This window comes from Balaenoptera musculus, chromosome 12 (genome assembly GCF_009873245.2).
Source record: "Balaenoptera musculus isolate JJ_BM4_2016_0621 chromosome 12, mBalMus1.pri.v3, whole genome shotgun sequence".
Taxonomy (NCBI): Eukaryota; Metazoa; Chordata; class Mammalia; order Artiodactyla; family Balaenopteridae; genus Balaenoptera; species Balaenoptera musculus.
This window is the reverse complement of record NC_045796.1, coordinates 79650794-79667974: the sequence shown is the minus strand read 5'-3', so window position 1 is coordinate 79667974 and position 17181 is coordinate 79650794. Positions and strand designations below refer to the sequence as shown.

The following is a 17181-nucleotide window of genomic DNA, read 5'->3' as shown; positions in this document are numbered from 1 at the left end:
AAAAAAATGTGTCTGCTACGTGCAAGACCCTTCATATACTGTGTTTCATCATAAACATCATAATCATAATCTGAACTTAATAAAGAGAGTGAGGTAGAGGATATTATCTCCATTTTACAGAAGTAGGACCTGTGCAGAAGTTTAAGTAATATGGTCATTAGTGAAGTTGTAGGTGTGAGAGCTGGTTCTACCCATATCTGACTAACTCCAGTACGTGTGATAACTGCCCCTCATTGCCCCCTGTCACTGAACCTTCTGAGCAAATGGAAGTCGACAGTCTGAGTGGCTTTCAGACTGAGTGTCCGCGGTGCTGTGACATCAGCATCAGGTGTGACAGAGTGTGGTGCGTAAGAGCACGTGGTCTTGGGCCAGGCTTTTCACCGTGTGTTACCTGCCTGTGTGACCTTGGGCCAGGAACTTAACCTCTCTGTGTCTCGGTTTCCTCACCTGTAAACTAGGAATAATAAATAACAGGCCTTACCTCATGTTATAAAGAGGAATAAATGAGTTAAATATTTGTAGAATGATGTGAATACTTACGTCTGGCATGTAGTAATCACTCTTAAGTGTTTTTTAATGAATAAGTAAAATAAAAATGCAAATTACTCCCAGATTAAAGTAAAAGAAACAAAAAGAAAAACCAAGCAAAATCAGGTATGTTCTTAGTATGCATTAAAATTGTTATTAGTTTTTTTTGAGGGATTTGAAAATGTAATGAATGTTAGAATACATTTTCGTTTGCTCTGTAGCATTGTTATACCAAGGGAGCGTGTAGGAGTTCTAAGTAATATCCAAAAAAGTTTAGAAAAATTAACGCACAGTTTGGACATGCTGTTAGAAGTGATAGATGGCATTTTCACACACCTCATGTTCTTACTGTGTGGTAAACGTGCAGATGTACACAGAGCATCATAAATGTGGCATGATCTAGTTAGTTGAAAAGCACTTAAATGGTCCAAAGGCACATAGCAGATATTCACATAATCTTTTATTTTTCTTCTCAAACTTCCTTCTGTTGAAGGGAAAATGAGCAGAAAGCAGAGCAGATTGGAATGAGGCAATGAATCCAGAGAATTAATAAACTAGGCTATTTTTATTTTAATAGCTAAGATTTTATTATATTAATCTTCATCCTTCCTGTGATCTTTCCTATAGATTCAGATGGTTTCTTTCTAATCAGAATTGATTTTTCCTGCCCTAGAGAGCTCAATTTTGGCATGACCTTGCAATTTGAAAAAGCTCTGGATATTCATAATTATTTTATCAGATATTTTATTCTTCAGTAAATGTTTAGACAGCTTCCACTGCTATTTAAAAGTTTTTTCATGATGGAAATGCAAAGAATACCTCTAGGCACTTCCTATGTTTTTAAAATTCCACATAACAAAAACATACATTATTATAACAACTAATGTAAAATGTGTTCAAAGAAGTTCTTTTTTGGAAGGCGAGTGACATGAAGAGCCTTGTGTTATTTCACAGTATTTTGCCCTTTTGAAACTTTTAAAATAAATTTTTTCTATGCTAGCCTTACATAATTCCTGGAAATGTGTAAGAAACTGCAGAATAGTAAAAAAAAAAAAAAAGTATTTAAATGAATTAATTATTGTTGGTCAACTTTTTGAGTTATGTGATTTTAGATAATGTGTATGTGTGTATAAACTAGAAATTAGTAGTAATCTTACTTTCATAGAATTAAAGGTTTAATATATCTTCTAAGTATTCCTCTCCCCTTATTCTTTTTTTCAGCTTTATTGAAATATAATTCATATTGAGTTGTGCAACAATCACTGTATTCAGTTTTAGAATATTTTCATCACTCCAGATACAAACCCTATACCCTTCGTCATTTCCCCCCCACCCCGCCCCATTTCCTCCCAAATCCCTAGCCTTTAGGCAACCACTGTTCTACTTTGTCTCTATCAATTTGCCTATCATGGGCATTTCATATACATGGAATCATACAATATGTGCTCTTTGTGACTGGCTTCTTTCAGTTAGCATAATGTTTCCAAGGTTCATCCATGTTTTAACATGTGTCAGTGCATCATTTCTTTTTATTGCTGAGTAATATTCCATTGTATAGATATACCACATTTGTTTATCCATTTGTTATTTGATGAACTTTTAGATTGCTTCCACCTTTGGCTGTTATGTATTATGCTGCTATAAACATTTGTGTGCAAGTTTTTGTGTGGACACATATTTTCATTTCTCTTGGGTGTATGCCTAGGAGTAGAATTGCTGAGTCATAGGGTAATTCTATATTTAACCTTATGAGGAATTGACTTTCAAAGTAACTGAAGGGTTTTACATTCTTAGCACCCTGGTGCCTGCGAAGTGCTACCTCATTGTGGTTTTTATTTGCATTTTCCTGATGGCTCATGATGTTGAGCATATTTTCAACTGTATTGGCCATTTGTATATCTTTTTTTGAGAAATGACTACTTATGTTCTTTACTCACTTATTAATTGGATTGCCTTTTTATTATTGAGTTGTAAGAGTTTTTTAATATGTTCTAAATAGAAGTTCCTTATCAGATATATAATTTGCAAATATTTTCTCTCATTCTGCGGGTTGTTTTTCATTTTTGGATAATGTTCTTTGAAGCACAAAAGTTTTTCATTTTGATGAAATCCAGTTTGTCTGTTTTTTCTTTTGTTGCTTATGGTGCCATATCTAGGAAGCCATTACCTGGTCCAAGATCACAAGGATTTATGTCTGCATTCTTCTAAGAGTTTAATAGTGTTACTCTTACCTTTAGGTCTTTGATTGATTTTGAGTTAATTTCTGTGTATGGTGTGAAGTAGGGGTCCAATTTCATTCTTTTACATGTGGATGTCCAGTTGTCCAGTGCCATTTGTCTGAAAAGCTGTTCTTTTCCCCCAATGAATTGTCTTGACAACGCCTTATTCATATAAGATCTCATGGTTTATTTCTCCTGAGAGCAGTCTGTTAAATAGTGTATTAATTTGTCATGATAAAATTCTCATTATGGTTTCATACATTCTTTGTAATTTTGAAATTAGTCTTAAAATGAATCATTTATAAGCACTAAACCATAAAAATGTTAATAAAATGTGTATTATTTTTAATATTAGTAGTAATAAGATAATAATTATAGGTACCTTCATATAGTGCTTATTAGGTACCAGACACTATTCCAGGCACTTCACGTATATAACCTTATTAATCTTCATAACAACCTTATTAGGCTAGTACAGTTAGTAACCTCATTATATGGGTGAGGAAACTGAGTACAGAAAGAATAAGTAACTCGTTCAAGGTCACACAACTAGTAAGTTGTAGAGCCAGAACAGCCCCGAGTCTAAGCACTGTCATATTCTGTCTTTCTAGAAAAAACTTTTTAATACAAGCTCCATAAATAGAAATCTATAGATACGATGTACAGGAAATAGCCGTGCCCTCCTCACCCTCTTCCTTTGCCCCCGAGCCTCACGAGCACACGCATGTGCACACACACACACCCACACACATAGACAAACGTCCACACCCACACTGACCTACTCTGGTGCCTCACAACATTTACCACTGAAATTACTCCTTGATGTTTTCTGCAGTCGTATGATTTTAGTGATAAGGCACTCTGTTTTTCCAGAGATTTATTTTAATATATTAACAAGGATTATAATCTATCATTAGTATATTTTGCTTGCAGGGTCATTAAAAAATGAAACTGTGACAGGCTAAAGTTGATGGGCTGAACGGATTGTATCATGGGCTGCCCTGAGTGAGGGTCTCCCACTGACCTTGGCAGTGTGAGTGTCTGACGAGGGCGGGGAACGAGCGAGGTGAAATTAAAAGTCACAGCTAAGCCTTGTCTAGTCCATAGTTTTATGTAAGTGAAGTGTACTTCTAAGAAATGCATCTTGAAAATCTGGTTTACACAGTGTTTATTAATTTCGAATTGAAATATGTGTTCATTAGGTGGCTGTAATCTGAAGAATAAATCTACTCAGTCATTGGAGTATTGTGCTGAATTACTGGGTTTGGATCAAGATGATCTTCGTGTAAGTTTAACTACAAGAGTCATGCTAACAACAGCAGGGGGCACCAAAGGAACAGTGATAAAGTAAGTTCCCTCACTCATTGCTCTGTAAAAATCCTGCCTTGTGGGGAAAAAAGCCAGGTCCTCTGTCGCTTGCTGAATAAGGCAGACAGTGAGTTTCTAGTGACATATTTCAAAAAATTTTCAACAAAGTAAAAAAAATAAGGATAAAAAAGATCTTTTAGCCACTCAGAGAATTCGGTAACTCTTACTTTGGGAAATATTAGCAAGGTGTGCTTAGCCTGATTCTTTGCTAAGCCAACTGCAGATTATTATTATGAAGAAAATCTCAGCGAGGAGGATGTATAATAGTGCCCTACAGTTGCGTGGTTCCTTGGAGAGATTTCTGGAACCCAAGGGAAGGCTGGTAAAAGCACAGGTGGGTGGTCCTCTCAGCAATCATGTCCTCCGTTTCCCCTGTGTTCCAAAGCCGTTCTTTTTTGTGTCTTAAGTATGGCGTGTCCACATAAGAGTCCCTTTAGGAAAGGGTTCTATTACAAGAAATGTAAGTTGGAAAATCACTGTTTAGAAGGGATTCAAGTATTGGTCTGACCTGAATGACTTTTAAGGTTACTTCCAAATTTTGATAATTTTTTCTGGTATTGCCACAGGGCCTCACGCTTTATGACAGCATTTAGCACAGTGTTTGGAAATTCTTTCCTGTGGCAGCCTCTCTTCATCGGACTGTCTATCTGTATCTGCAGCGTCCAACACTGTTATACCGTGTAGTTATTTCTATGAAAGAGTAGAGTTGGACAGTTTGGATTTTAAGATGTAAACATTTTTTTCCTAAACAGTGTTAACCAAGTTTCTGACCTTTAAAGTGGTCTTGAATTAAACACAATTTCTTTTGCATTTAAGAAAGTCACATGGAAGATTATTCCTCGGAATACTTTTTTTATATATTCAGCACGTACAGTGAGGTATAAATTAAGGTTAAAAAGATTTTTTGAGCCTAATGTTCTTTTACCCAGTGATTGATTTTTAATCTAATTATCTTGTAGATAATTCTCTTGAAGTATTCTACTTAGCCCCATTTACCTGTCTATTCACGAATGACATTTTGTAACTATTTATTTTGTTCTTCACAGTGAATATGTACTTAGTTCTTGGGACTATGGCATTATTTCCACAACATATTACTATGAAGAATTCCTGTTGGTACGGTCTTCTTTTACAGGGTACCCCTGAAAGTGGAGCAAGCAAACAACGCCCGGGACGCCTTGGCAAAGACTGTCTATAGCCATCTTTTCGATCACGTGGTCAACAGGGTAAATCAGTGTTTTCCTTTTGAAACATCATCCTATTTTATCGGAGTCCTAGATATTGCTGGATTTGGTAAGTAGAGTTTTGTTTGTGAGTTTGTATCTGTTTGATATTTTCGCACATGTTTAAAATAAAATTTTAAAAACTTTTTTTCCCTTGTAATACCTTTCACTTGATGAAAGGTATTACAAGGGAGCTGGTACTCACTTCCAGTTATATGTCCATACCACCATTTCATTTCATAATACGATTTAAGTCGGAAGCTAATGCTTCAAAAAAAAAAAAAGAAAGGAAAGACGCATGGATTTTGGTCACACTAATGCTTAAATTAAAACACGTTGATTGAAACTACTATAGGTAGAGATGTCTCTGTACTCTTAAATGAGTACAGCTGATAAAGGTGAAGTCTTGAGTGCTGCTGATAAAGAGAATTAAGTCATTAAAACCATTGGCTCCAGCGTAGACCTGGGTACAGGTTGACCTAGCACACAGGCCAGACTCATGACTATGTGTAAAAAATTCATCATTAGTGTTAGTTGTCAACAGATAGCTATTTCCAATTAATTTCCACCAAATGAGTACGCTGTCAAGATAGATACTTGAGAACAACTGTGGAGGTGTATAACCAGAAATGAAACGAGTCACTGATACCTGAATGCTGCTTTGTTCGGAATTACCGTGTTGTAAAAATCTCAAAGTAAGTCTGACCGTTTTTATATTGGGCTTTATCAGTGTGAGCGTTCCCTCTGTGCAGAAGTGGTGTCCTCCGTGATTTGTTTGCCTTTGTCAAGGGAAGATATGAGTGTTTACATTTGGGAGGGGCAGAGTTTTGTTTTCGATGTAATACATATTTTAAAATTTACAATAAAGCATTACCTTATGATCAAAGGTAGAGAAACACGTGTCACTGACTTAAGATTTCGTAATCTTCAGACATTTGTTTCCTGGTCTGTACCGTTTTAGTATAACACTCACATACACAGAGTCATGACATTTTAGAGCTACAGGGATCTTAGAAATAATGTAATACAATCCCTTAATTTTAGAAATGCATTAGTATCCATAATATTTTTTCTAACTGTTTTATAGATTATACAGAAAAATATAAAGTACTTACATTTTAAGTCATTTCTCTTCTTTGATTTAGATTGCTTTAGCACCTGTGCTTTAAAAATCTTTACAAGTGACGTATATTTTACATCTTTTACTATATGACATTTATCTTATCTGCCAAACACCTTTTTGTCAAGCGAAGGTATTTTTAATACTTAATTTTAATGCATATCAAATTTTAAGTCTTGAAATAAGAGCATTTGGGGAGTATGGAACAATTATATGTATATTTTTTAACCTAATGTTAAATTAAACACTGATACAATAAAATTTTATCCTAACTTAAATTTATTAATGTGAAGTTGATCTGATGACGACTCTTGATTCTGGTTTTGTTTTCAGAGTACTTTGAACGTAACAGTTTTGAACAATTTTGCATCAACTACTGCAATGAAAAACTTCAACAATTTTTTAATGAAAGGATTCTGAAGGAGGTAATTGCCATACAATTTAGATTTAAGAACCGCATTAAGCTGTTTTAAATTTCAAGGTACAGAGACATACTGCAGTTAGCCCGATGGATGGGGTGTGAGGTCAGGTGGCCCAGGGAATCAGAGATGCCCAGTGTGGGCCCCAGTGGCCCATCAGAAGTGTCAATGGTACAGCTGAGGCTTAGGGATCCAGTAAAAACTCTTAATAGGCACCTCCTCAGAAGTGAATGTCTCCTGCTTCTTACTAGTGACTTTTACTAGACTTGAAATTCTGCTTGTTTCTTTTCCTGATTCTGGTGTCTCTACTCCTGCCACGGCCAGACAATAGTCTGCTCTCAGCCCTGACCTGGACATCTCCCCCTGTTCCTCCGTGTCTCCGCTTCTGTCCACTCCGCTGCCTGCTCGCCCTCTCTCCGTATGGCAGGAAAGCCACCAGGCCAGGAGATTCCCTGGGGCCGCTGGCCTGGCCCACCTCCGGGCAGCTCTTTCCCTGCCAGGATACCTTGTGCACTGCCAGTGGCCTGTCAGCGGGGTGCTTTTGGCTGGACACCATCTCCGGTCCAGTAAGGACTTCCTGCCCCTGCTCGTAGTAGATGGATGACTAGTGGCCTACACTCACAGTCTCAAGTCTAGGAAGGTTCCTTTGTCACACCTCAGAGCGCACAGTGAGTAAAAGTAGCTTTGGCTCAGTGGGTTTGTGATTAGACTCACCATTTTTTACCTTGTATTTGGAATTCTCCACCTACTGATAACCCTTGTCTTTCCTTCCTTTGAGCCGTTTGAGATACGTCTTACTGAATGAAGAAAGTAGAGTTAAAGGCAACTCAGAATTAATCTGTTAATCTCGTGCAGCCCTTTGTTTTACAGATGAAGAAACTGCAGAAGTTCAGTGACTTCTGCAGATCTGAACCCTCCTTTCCGGCTGCCGGCTCACAGCACTGTTCCCTTCGTATTAGCACTGCTGTGTTCTGAGTTCCCCACTGTCTCTGGACTTGAAATGTGAAATATTTTCTTTCCTGTTCCCATCCCATTCATCTTTCCCCTATTTTTATTGTGTTTTGTCTTTATGGGTTTCCTAGTACATTCCAACTTTTATACCTTATCTTATAATATCTTATATATTATACCAATTCTGGCATAAGTAAAACAGGTTAAAACAAGTACCTATCAGTTAGGATAGTTTCTCTGAAAAGTTTCATCTGGCAGCCTTAGTCCTTTCATTACTGTGTGAAGTTTTGCATGTATGCTTCTCACTTAATCAAGCCTTCATTCTTCCCTTCCACACCAGCCCAGCAAGCTTTATGTAGAAACTACATGAAGAGGAGACAGTGCCTTGATCCATGTTTATTTTTATAATAATTCTTTAAAGTAAATGTGTGAAGTTCAAATTCAGGTTGAGTTCAAGTAGACAGTGCCTTCTAGAATGACAGAAACCTTTTCTAAATAGTACGTCTCGTGGGAGGAAATATTTAAACGTTCAGGGGAAAAAAAAGGTTGAAATATACATCACCCTAAGCTCATTGCGTTGCTCACGCATCTGTGATAAAATCCCTCCCTCCTCTTTTTTTTTTTTTTTTTTTTTTTTTTTAAGAAGATACCAGAATTACATCCAGGAACTTAACTTTGATTTGTAAATTATTCTTCTAAATTATGTTTGTTTTCCCCAATGATACACTCCTCATTTATATCACTGTGTAGATATTAGAGCCCATTTGCAGTTAATTGCTCTTTCCTTGATGTTAGTGCTTGTCTATAAATGTTATAAATCTGCTCTACCTGTCTTTAGACGATGATTGAGGGCTATTGAGGATGTATAATAGGAGAGACAAATTTCATGTCAGCAGGGAGCTTGTTTGTTTAGCGGTTTTTTAAGCTTTTTAAAATTATCAAAGCAAGTTTTGTTCCTCTGTGTATTCCAGGGGTAAACGATGGCCTTCAGGACAAATCCAGCATGCCGCCTAATTTTACCAATAAAATTTTATTGGAAGCCAGCCATGCTTCTTCATTTACTGTTACCTGTGGCTGCTTTCGCCCTGCAGTGGCATAATTGCACACTTGTGACAAAGGCAGTATGGCCCACAGCTGAAAATACTTACTATCTGGCCCTTCCAGAAAAGTTTGCCGATCCCTGGTCTATTCTACTGGGAAGTTTGACTTGAGAATTGCTGAAAATGTTTCGAAGCCCTGGTCTTGTCTTGGGTTTGAATGGTTATAAACAGATCCCTGTGTTTGTGCCCGGCTGCCCAGCGTATTTCGGGAAAAGCGTGCTTATCTGCAGGAGGGAACATTTCCACATAGTGTAAATCATGTTATGCTGGCCATGTAAGTTTTGATTTCGCCTTGCTTTAGGGGCAAGGATTTTTCTTCCCTAATGTTTGGTAAGGCTTGTCAGTCCCCGAATCAGCTGGTGTGAACCTCATACACTGACTAATCAATAACTGTTAACGATCAGATATGGCACAGTGAATCCATTTCCTATCACACAGTAGCTCCATATCTATGATTATGATTATTTCATTTTAGGAACAAGAACTCTATCAAAAGGAAGGTTTAGGTGTGAATGAAGTACATTACGTGGATAACCAGGACTGTATAGGTATGTATTTTTTTTTGCTCTACTTTTGGGAAATATGGGAAGATACAGTGAATGATTTCACTAGTAATTTTTCTGTGCTCTGCTGGTGATGGGACTTGAACTTGTGGTACTTGAGAGAGGTTTTACTTCTCTAGTACTGCTAGGAAGTTATTTTTCCTATGAAGGCATCGAATTCAGCTATACTGAAAGTTTTCGTAAAATTCCTTCTATCTACTGTGAGGGATATTTTCTTTCTTAAACAGTTAACGTGAATAAGTTAAGGAGGAAAAAATTGCTTAAGCAGTGAAGGGATTTCTTATCTCGTGTGGGGAAGCCCGAGGCGTCTGCCAGGATTTGGCTTTGCCGTCTGCAGTTCTTTGTTTCTGTTCTCTGCGTTGGCTGCACCCTCTGGCATCACAAGTTCCACGTGTCCCATCCAGATAGCACCGTGCAGCAGGAGAACAGGGTCTCTGTTTTCCTTGTCTGTTTTTATCAGTAAAGAAGCCTTTCGCTGTCCCACCCAGGGAGTGCTCAGTCTGCCTTTTTCTTTCCCACCCATCTCTGAAATCAGCTGTTGGGCAAGCCTTGCTTTGAAAATGGAGTCTGACAGTTGAGTCAGTGACTCATGTGCTAGATTTGGACAAGATAGTGTAATAGTGATAACAACAACAATAACAATAACAGTACTTTACATTTGTGTTTCTTCTCAAAGCACTTTCACATCCTACCTGGTCCACTCAGCATGTCCCTTCACACACCGTATCCTTTCTCAGAGGTATCTTGGCTGAAACTCCTCCCCTTCCATTTCTCCTTCAGCCCACTTCGGTCGTGCATCTATCAGAATACTCTCATTTATAGCTCAGTTAGCAGTCCCCCTCCACCTCCATTAATTGCCCAAGAAGCATCATTCTCTGACCAGTGCAGTCAGAATCTTGATTTCTCTTCCTATGTCCTGCGGCTTTTAGAGTCTGTCCCATTTAACACTTCTGGATTTCTCTTCCTATGTCCTGCGGCTTTTAGAGTCTGTCCCTTTTAGCACTTCTGGATTTTCCTTCCTATGTCCTGCGGCTTTTAGAGTCTGTCCCATTTAGCACTTCTTGATTTCTCTTCCTGTGTCCTGCGGCTTTTAGAGTCTGTCCCATTAAGCACTTCTTGATTTCTCTTCCTATGTCCTGCGGCTTTTAGAGTCTGTTCCGTTTAGCACTTCTGGATTTCCCTTCCTATGTCCTGCAGCTTTTAGAGTCTGTCCCATTTAGCACTTCTGGATTTCCCTTCCTGTGTCCTGCGGCTTTTAGAGTCTGTCCCATTTAGCACTTATGTATTTCCCTTCCTGTGTCCTGTGGCTTTTAGAGTCTGTCCCATTTAGCACTTCCTGATTTCTCTTCCTATATCCTGCGGCTTTTAGAGTCTGTCCCATTTAACACTTATGTATTTCCCTTCCTACGTCCTGCGGCTTTTAGAGTCTGTCCCATTTAGCACTTCTGGATTTCTCTTCCTATGTCCTGCAGCTTTTAGAGTCTGTTCCATTTAGCACTGCTTATGTATTTAAGCAGCTTACATTTTATAGTTATTTTAGACATGCAGGAAATTCAAAAACATGAATGGAAGGAGCATAAATATGTGCTTACTGACGTTTTGCTGGAAAGTTTTTGAATCCATATCTATAAACAGTTTTAAAAAGCTAAGCCTGCAAAAACTTGTGTAGTTTTACTTCAATTTGAATATAGATGTCATGTGGGAGAGGAGGGATATCTGGCTCTTTAGCCTCTGTCCTAGCTTACAGATAGAATGGTTATTATGTTAGTTGCTTTCTTTATGGAGTGGTTTTTCTAAAACCTATATTAAATATATGATGTTATTTTCTAATAAATTGCAGATGTGAAATAAAATTCATCTGCTCTCTGTAGCTTGTGAGAGAATACAGTACTTACAGAATCATGTTACATTGTTTCTGATCAGTCCTCAAAATTTGTGATCAGTAAGTTTAAAATGTTATGTTTTTCATCTTGTCATATTCTGATTGTTTTGAAATAGATTTAATTGAAGCAAAATTAGCGGGAATACTGGATATTTTGGATGAAGAAAATCGCCTTCCCCAGCCAAGTGATCAACACTTTACATCTGAAGTTCACCAGAAGCACAAAGACCATTTCCGACTCTCTGTGAGTTTGCTACTTCAAAATTGAGCCTCTGGTGGGAAGAAAAACTTTTAGAAAGATGTACTAGACATTAGATATTAGGTAATTAGAATCATAAGTTAATGTAAGGCTTTAAACAGCTATAAACATCTTCTGTAATTAATCTAGCACAGTATCTTCTATAGATGACCATTTAATTTGTATCTATATATTTTTGCTGTTGATGATCTATCTAATTAAGGTGATTTTAGCTGGATATAAACTACATTTCACCTATCTAAAACGTACAAAAAGGCTCACCTATTTTTACGTTCTCCGTTCTAAGTGGCCATCAGTTGCTCTGTTTTGTGTCATGTGACCTTGATCACTTTCCAGGGGTTAGCACCTCGAGTCACAAGCAGCTACCTGTCTGCAAATTTGTAAGACCAGCAAAGCTTGTGGCTAAGAGTCTGAGTGGTGGAAGCAATTCATTTAGTGATCAGTAAATTGATTTTGATGCTCTTTCCTTGGGAGTTTTGAATGGAAAAATGTACTCAGAGAGGGTCATAGAAGCTGCAGCAATAGAAGAATTAGCTAAAGGGAAAAACAGATACAGAAGGCAGTAGAGATAAATGAGAAGTACACTTCTGAAAGGGTCAGAAGACCTGGTTCCCTAAACTGCTGTGCTTGACTACCTGCTGTGGCAGTGAACGGTAGGGCCGTTCTCCGTAAGGCTGGAGTGTGCAGCTGTTGAGGTGTTTTCCATGTTCACCTAGCCCTGGGTTTATCTTTACACTCAACCACCATCACCTGCGGTAATGCAAGTGCAACTCCATCCTTGCACCCAGAAAGAGCTGACTAGCACAGAGAAATGTGGATGTTAATTTCACCCACGAAGGTAGGTGCTGCCTCATCTTAGAACAACAAAGAAAGGAAGGAAGGAAGGAGAGAAAAGCTGCTTAGAGTGGCAGCTGCCTCCTGTACTGTTTATTGTTTTGAGACTGTAGCGTAGTATAACATTCGCTGCTTTGAAGGGTCCAGGAGTTTAAGTGAATGAAAGCAAATATTCTTGTTTCCATACATCATTAACTAAATCAAGAACGTGAATAGATTGATGGCATTAAAAAGCTGATTATAATTATGATAACCTTCTCTGGGGACTGCATCTCACAGCTACCTGCTCCATGGACTTGGAGTTCTTCTGTATCCTTAAATAAGTCTCATGATGTGGAGACTGCCTCTCTCTGTTCAGTAGAGACAGAAAAAAGCAGTATGCGTGGGGCTTCCCTGGTGGCGCGGTGGTTGGGAATCTGCCTGCCAATGCAGGGGACACGGGTTCGAGCCCTGGTCTGGGAAGATCCCACATGCCGCAGAGCAACTAAGCCCGTGCGCCGCAACTACTGAGCCTGCGCTCTGGAGCCCGCGAGCCACAACTGCTGTAGCCCGCGTGCCTAGAGCCCGTGCTCCGCAACAAGAGAAGCCACTGCAATGAGAAGCCCGCTCGCTGCAACTAGAGAAAGCCCACGTGCAGCAACGAAGACCCAACGCAGCCAAAAATAAATAAAATAAAATAAATTAAAAAAAAAAAAAGCAGTATGCGTCCCCAACAAAACTTGCTGCTAAGATTAAAGATGTACATCTAGTCCTGTTTATTCACTGCTCTCTGTGAAGACCAGTCTGTGGATGCTTGGTTGCCTTTACCAGGAGTACTCACTGCTAGTCAACAAATTATGACCAGGGTTTCAGAGACATAGAGCTCCAAGGACAGCAAACTAAAGCATCAGGGATGGACTATGGCCACTTTCCTCAAAAGAGAACAAGAGCAAGACAGTAAATTCCGAGTTGTACAGATCATTACTTTTATTGTATGTCTTTGAAAATAAAATTATTAATAACCATTTATTGAACCTTTAGCATGTGCCAGGCACGTTCTAAGAGGTTTGCTTGAATTTCTTTATTTGATCCCCATGATAATCCTTTGGGGTAGCTCCTGCTTGCATCCCCGTGCTAGAGGTGAGGGGACGGGCACGGAGAGCTCAGGTGACCTCCATGTTTAGCGTAGAGAGAAAGTGCTGGATTTGGGCAGCAGGCCGGCGTCTTGACCCCAGGGTCGCCCTCTGACTCATGCCGGCCTGCTGCCACGCAGAGGGGGGCTCTGTGATCTGCTAGCTCTCTCACCCAGCAAGAGCCTGGGAAGGTTCTGATGTCTTAGCTTGTTCACTTTTGAATGAGATTGTCTTTCTTAACCTTAGGCTATTTTGAGGGTCAGATGTGATCCTTTATTTTGGAAACTTTCAAATACGATACCAACATGAGATATTACAGTTAGATAGTACAACCGGAAAATTATGTTGTTTCCTTCAAATAGATTCAGGCTCATTGTGTAAACGTGTTAGGGTGTATGGTTTCAATCAGCAGTTTGGGTGTTTCTGTAGAACAGTGCTTCTCGACCTTGGCAACGCCTAAGAATCACCTGATGTAAATGGTGTGAGAAGCTTAAAAGTTCTCCAGCTGATTCTCGTTCAGCAGCCAAGCTCAAGAGCCACCACTTTAGACACAGGCATTTAACTTTATAAACCTTTGGTCCTTTTTTCTTTCCTAAGAGATTATAACCAAAAATATTTGCTAGATCTTACTGGTACTTTAAGGCTTATTTAAAAAGCAGTATAATTATATAAAGTATGAAAACTCCCTTTATAATTTTAAGTATTTCACATGCCAGATGTTTTCTAAAGGAAGTTGTGTAGTATATTTTTGATAATTTAATCACTGGTGCATGTATTATTTTTCAGATTCCCAGAAAGTCTAAGCTGGCAGTTCACAGGAACATCAGAGATGACGAAGGTTTCATCATCAGGCATTTCGCAGGGGCAGTGTGCTATGAAACAGTGAGTATAACTTTTACCAGGAGGAAACCGTGTGATGTTGAAGCTGTGCTGTGCAATATGGTGACATCTAGCCACATCTGGCTATTTAAAGTTAGATAAAATTTAAAATTCAGTTCCTCAGTACACTGGCCACATTTCACGTGCTCGATATCCCCACTGCCAGGTGGTGGCGATATTGGACAGCACAGCTCCAGAACATTTCCGCCACCTCAGAAAAGTTCTACTGGGCAGCACCATGTTAAGGAATGTTATCACAAGATGGACCGAATCATTCCTGTTTGCTTTATGTTTCAGACTCAATTTGTGGAAAAAAATAACGATGCTTTACATATGTCTCTTGAGTCCTTAATATGTGAATCCAGGGATAAATTTGTCCGGGAATTATTTGAATCATCCACAAATAACAACAAAGATACTAAACAAAAAGCAGGAAAACTTAGCTTCATCAGTGTGGGAAACAAGTTTAAGGTATTTGTGCTCAATGTATTACTTGAATTTTTTTCTTACTGCATTAAAATTGTAATTGTTTTATACTCTACAGTGGATAGTGTAGATCACTCTGAGAAGTCCCACGAGTGAGATTCAGGAGCAGACCCTGAACTGTTGATGTTTGTATGCAAAATAACATACAATAGGCATAGTAATTGACCATACGGAAACCTTGTAATTTTACGAATGTGTTCCTTCTTGGTGCTTTAACATGTCTGATTGCTTCTCCTAATGTTCTTGCTTCTGCTTACTGTCTGGTTGACCTTCAAACCTTCTCTTTCCCATGTGTTTTTCTGTTTCCTTCCTCATTCAGCAGTTTTGTTTTAGCTGGAGTAGTCCAGCTCCAGATGGCTAGAGAGGACTAGTTGAGTTGAGAGAGGAAAAGCAGGCACTGCCAGGGGCTTCAGGTAAATGATCACCTTCGTGGACTCCTACTTACAGAGTGGCTGCCGTGTTAAAAAGAGCCCAGCTCAAGTTAATGATTTCATTTTGTAATTCATTTTTAACGTGTTTTCTCTCATAGTGCATTTTGGGTGTGCATATTACACTAAAATGTGATGAAAGCTTTTAATAACTTCTGTAACAGATAAATGCCTTGTGTGGCAAACCCTTCAAATTGCTTATTTGACATTGAAGAACACTTCATTTGTTTCATTAACTTTGGATCAGGAATTTATTCTTTGAGGTCTGATAAGGAATTGTCACATGATGTGCCTTAGAAATGCAACACTGCTATTTGGTTCTAATTGCTGAGTATTTTGCATAGAAAAAGATAATTTAAAAACTTTGTGTCACGTTTAATGAATAAAAAATTATAATAAATAGATCAAAGAAATAGAATTAGTTTCTCTCTTATACATTTCCACAAAGTCTTTTTGTTCTGTTTACAAGAAAACTACATACGCCTTTCATTATGTGTACTTCAAATATTAAAAATGATGTAATTAGGAACAATATTTAGGACTCAGAATACTAGGATACTAACAGTGTAAGCTTCCTGAAATCCCGTGTGGATTGAAATGGGCTCTAAATAACTAACTTGATAAAATCATGTTTATAAAACAAAAGCTGAAACACAGATATAGGAGAATTCCGCTTATAACACATTTTTTCAGTTAACTGAATAAAAAGTCTTAAACTTTATTGTAAGTTATATTCATTAATTATGAATTTCTTCTTCTCTTGACAATATTCTTTCTCTTATTTGGATATTCTTAGATTCTTAAATAGACATAATGATAACAGATTGGTTTAAAATAGTACATTAGCCTGTATGAAATGGATATCATTTATTAATTGTTTTCCTACTGTGATATCGTTGTATTCCTAGCAAGAACATACTTGAAATTTTAGACAATATAAATAAAATAAAAAACATTCTTAAAATTCTTTGGACTAAGGTATTTTATGAGACTTTAAGTGCCTTAAAATTGCTTATATACAATACAATGTATTTTGCACATCAAACTGCTTGAAAACTGTAACTGAAAGATGTAACATTGTTAATAATAAAATTTCAAAATGTTTTTATTGAGATACTTTGCAATGAAATATTAGTAGTAATTCTTATATTTAAATATAGTAGAATAGCTCATTAAATTCAAATTCAAATTCAAGTTATGGGAGGCAATAACACAAAACAGGCTAGCATTTACAGTAATACTGCAGTTATCGAACATGACCGAGAATCAGAAGTTTTCCACTGTGAAGTGACATTTTCAGGTTATTGAAATAGAACTCTTTTACTATTAGTGTGTTAGAAAAAGTAATTCTTTTTGATGAAAATCATATTCTTTTATTATATACATGAATAATTGTACTCTTTAAAATAAAAATAAAATACAAGTAAAGCATGCATTGCGTAAGGCTATTTATTATGCCTTTTGGTCTTTGAGTGCTGTTCTTTGGTAATTGACGTTCTTCCCTCTTCTCTCAGATGCTATAGTTTATTTTTGCTGCTTCTACTGACTTAACTTTATCTCCATTTTTTGGGAGAATACTGTGCTATGGATTAGGAAGCATGGGCTTTGTCACAGTTGTTTTCTTTCCAAATTAGAGGCTCTTACACTTGCTTTTCATTTGTGTGCTGGTCTAGACTGGTTAAGGTTGTCAGAACTCTGTGAAGCAGATCAGTGGGTATGACTGTATGTTTTTAATCCAGTGAGAAATTCACTCCATTTTTATGACTTAAGCCTATAATGTCTGAAGTGTTCTGCAGCATCACGCTTAAGA

General features: G+C 37.9%; 1 protein-coding gene across 8 annotated transcripts in view; it reads left to right on the top strand.

Annotated features, from left to right (window-relative positions):
• The window catches only part of MYO6 (myosin VI), a 139978-nt gene that overhangs the window by 85304 nt on the left and 37493 nt on the right, over positions 1 to 17181 (top strand). For 7 of the 8 annotated variants that reach the window (XM_036871312.1, XM_036871311.1, XM_036871310.1 and 4 more), the window contains exons 13-19: positions 3950 to 4094; positions 5251 to 5408; positions 6792 to 6883; positions 9404 to 9476; positions 11490 to 11617; positions 14365 to 14460; positions 14755 to 14928. In XM_036871312.1, the coding sequence (XP_036727207.1) occupies positions 3950 to 4094; positions 5251 to 5408; positions 6792 to 6883; positions 9404 to 9476; positions 11490 to 11617; positions 14365 to 14460; positions 14755 to 14928 (866 nt within the window). Of the gene's footprint in view, positions 1 to 3949; positions 4095 to 5250; positions 5409 to 6791; positions 6884 to 9403; positions 9477 to 11489; positions 11618 to 14364; positions 14461 to 14754; positions 14929 to 15262; positions 16375 to 17181 lie in introns of those variants that run through there. The other variant, XM_036871313.1, reaches the window with a different exon arrangement.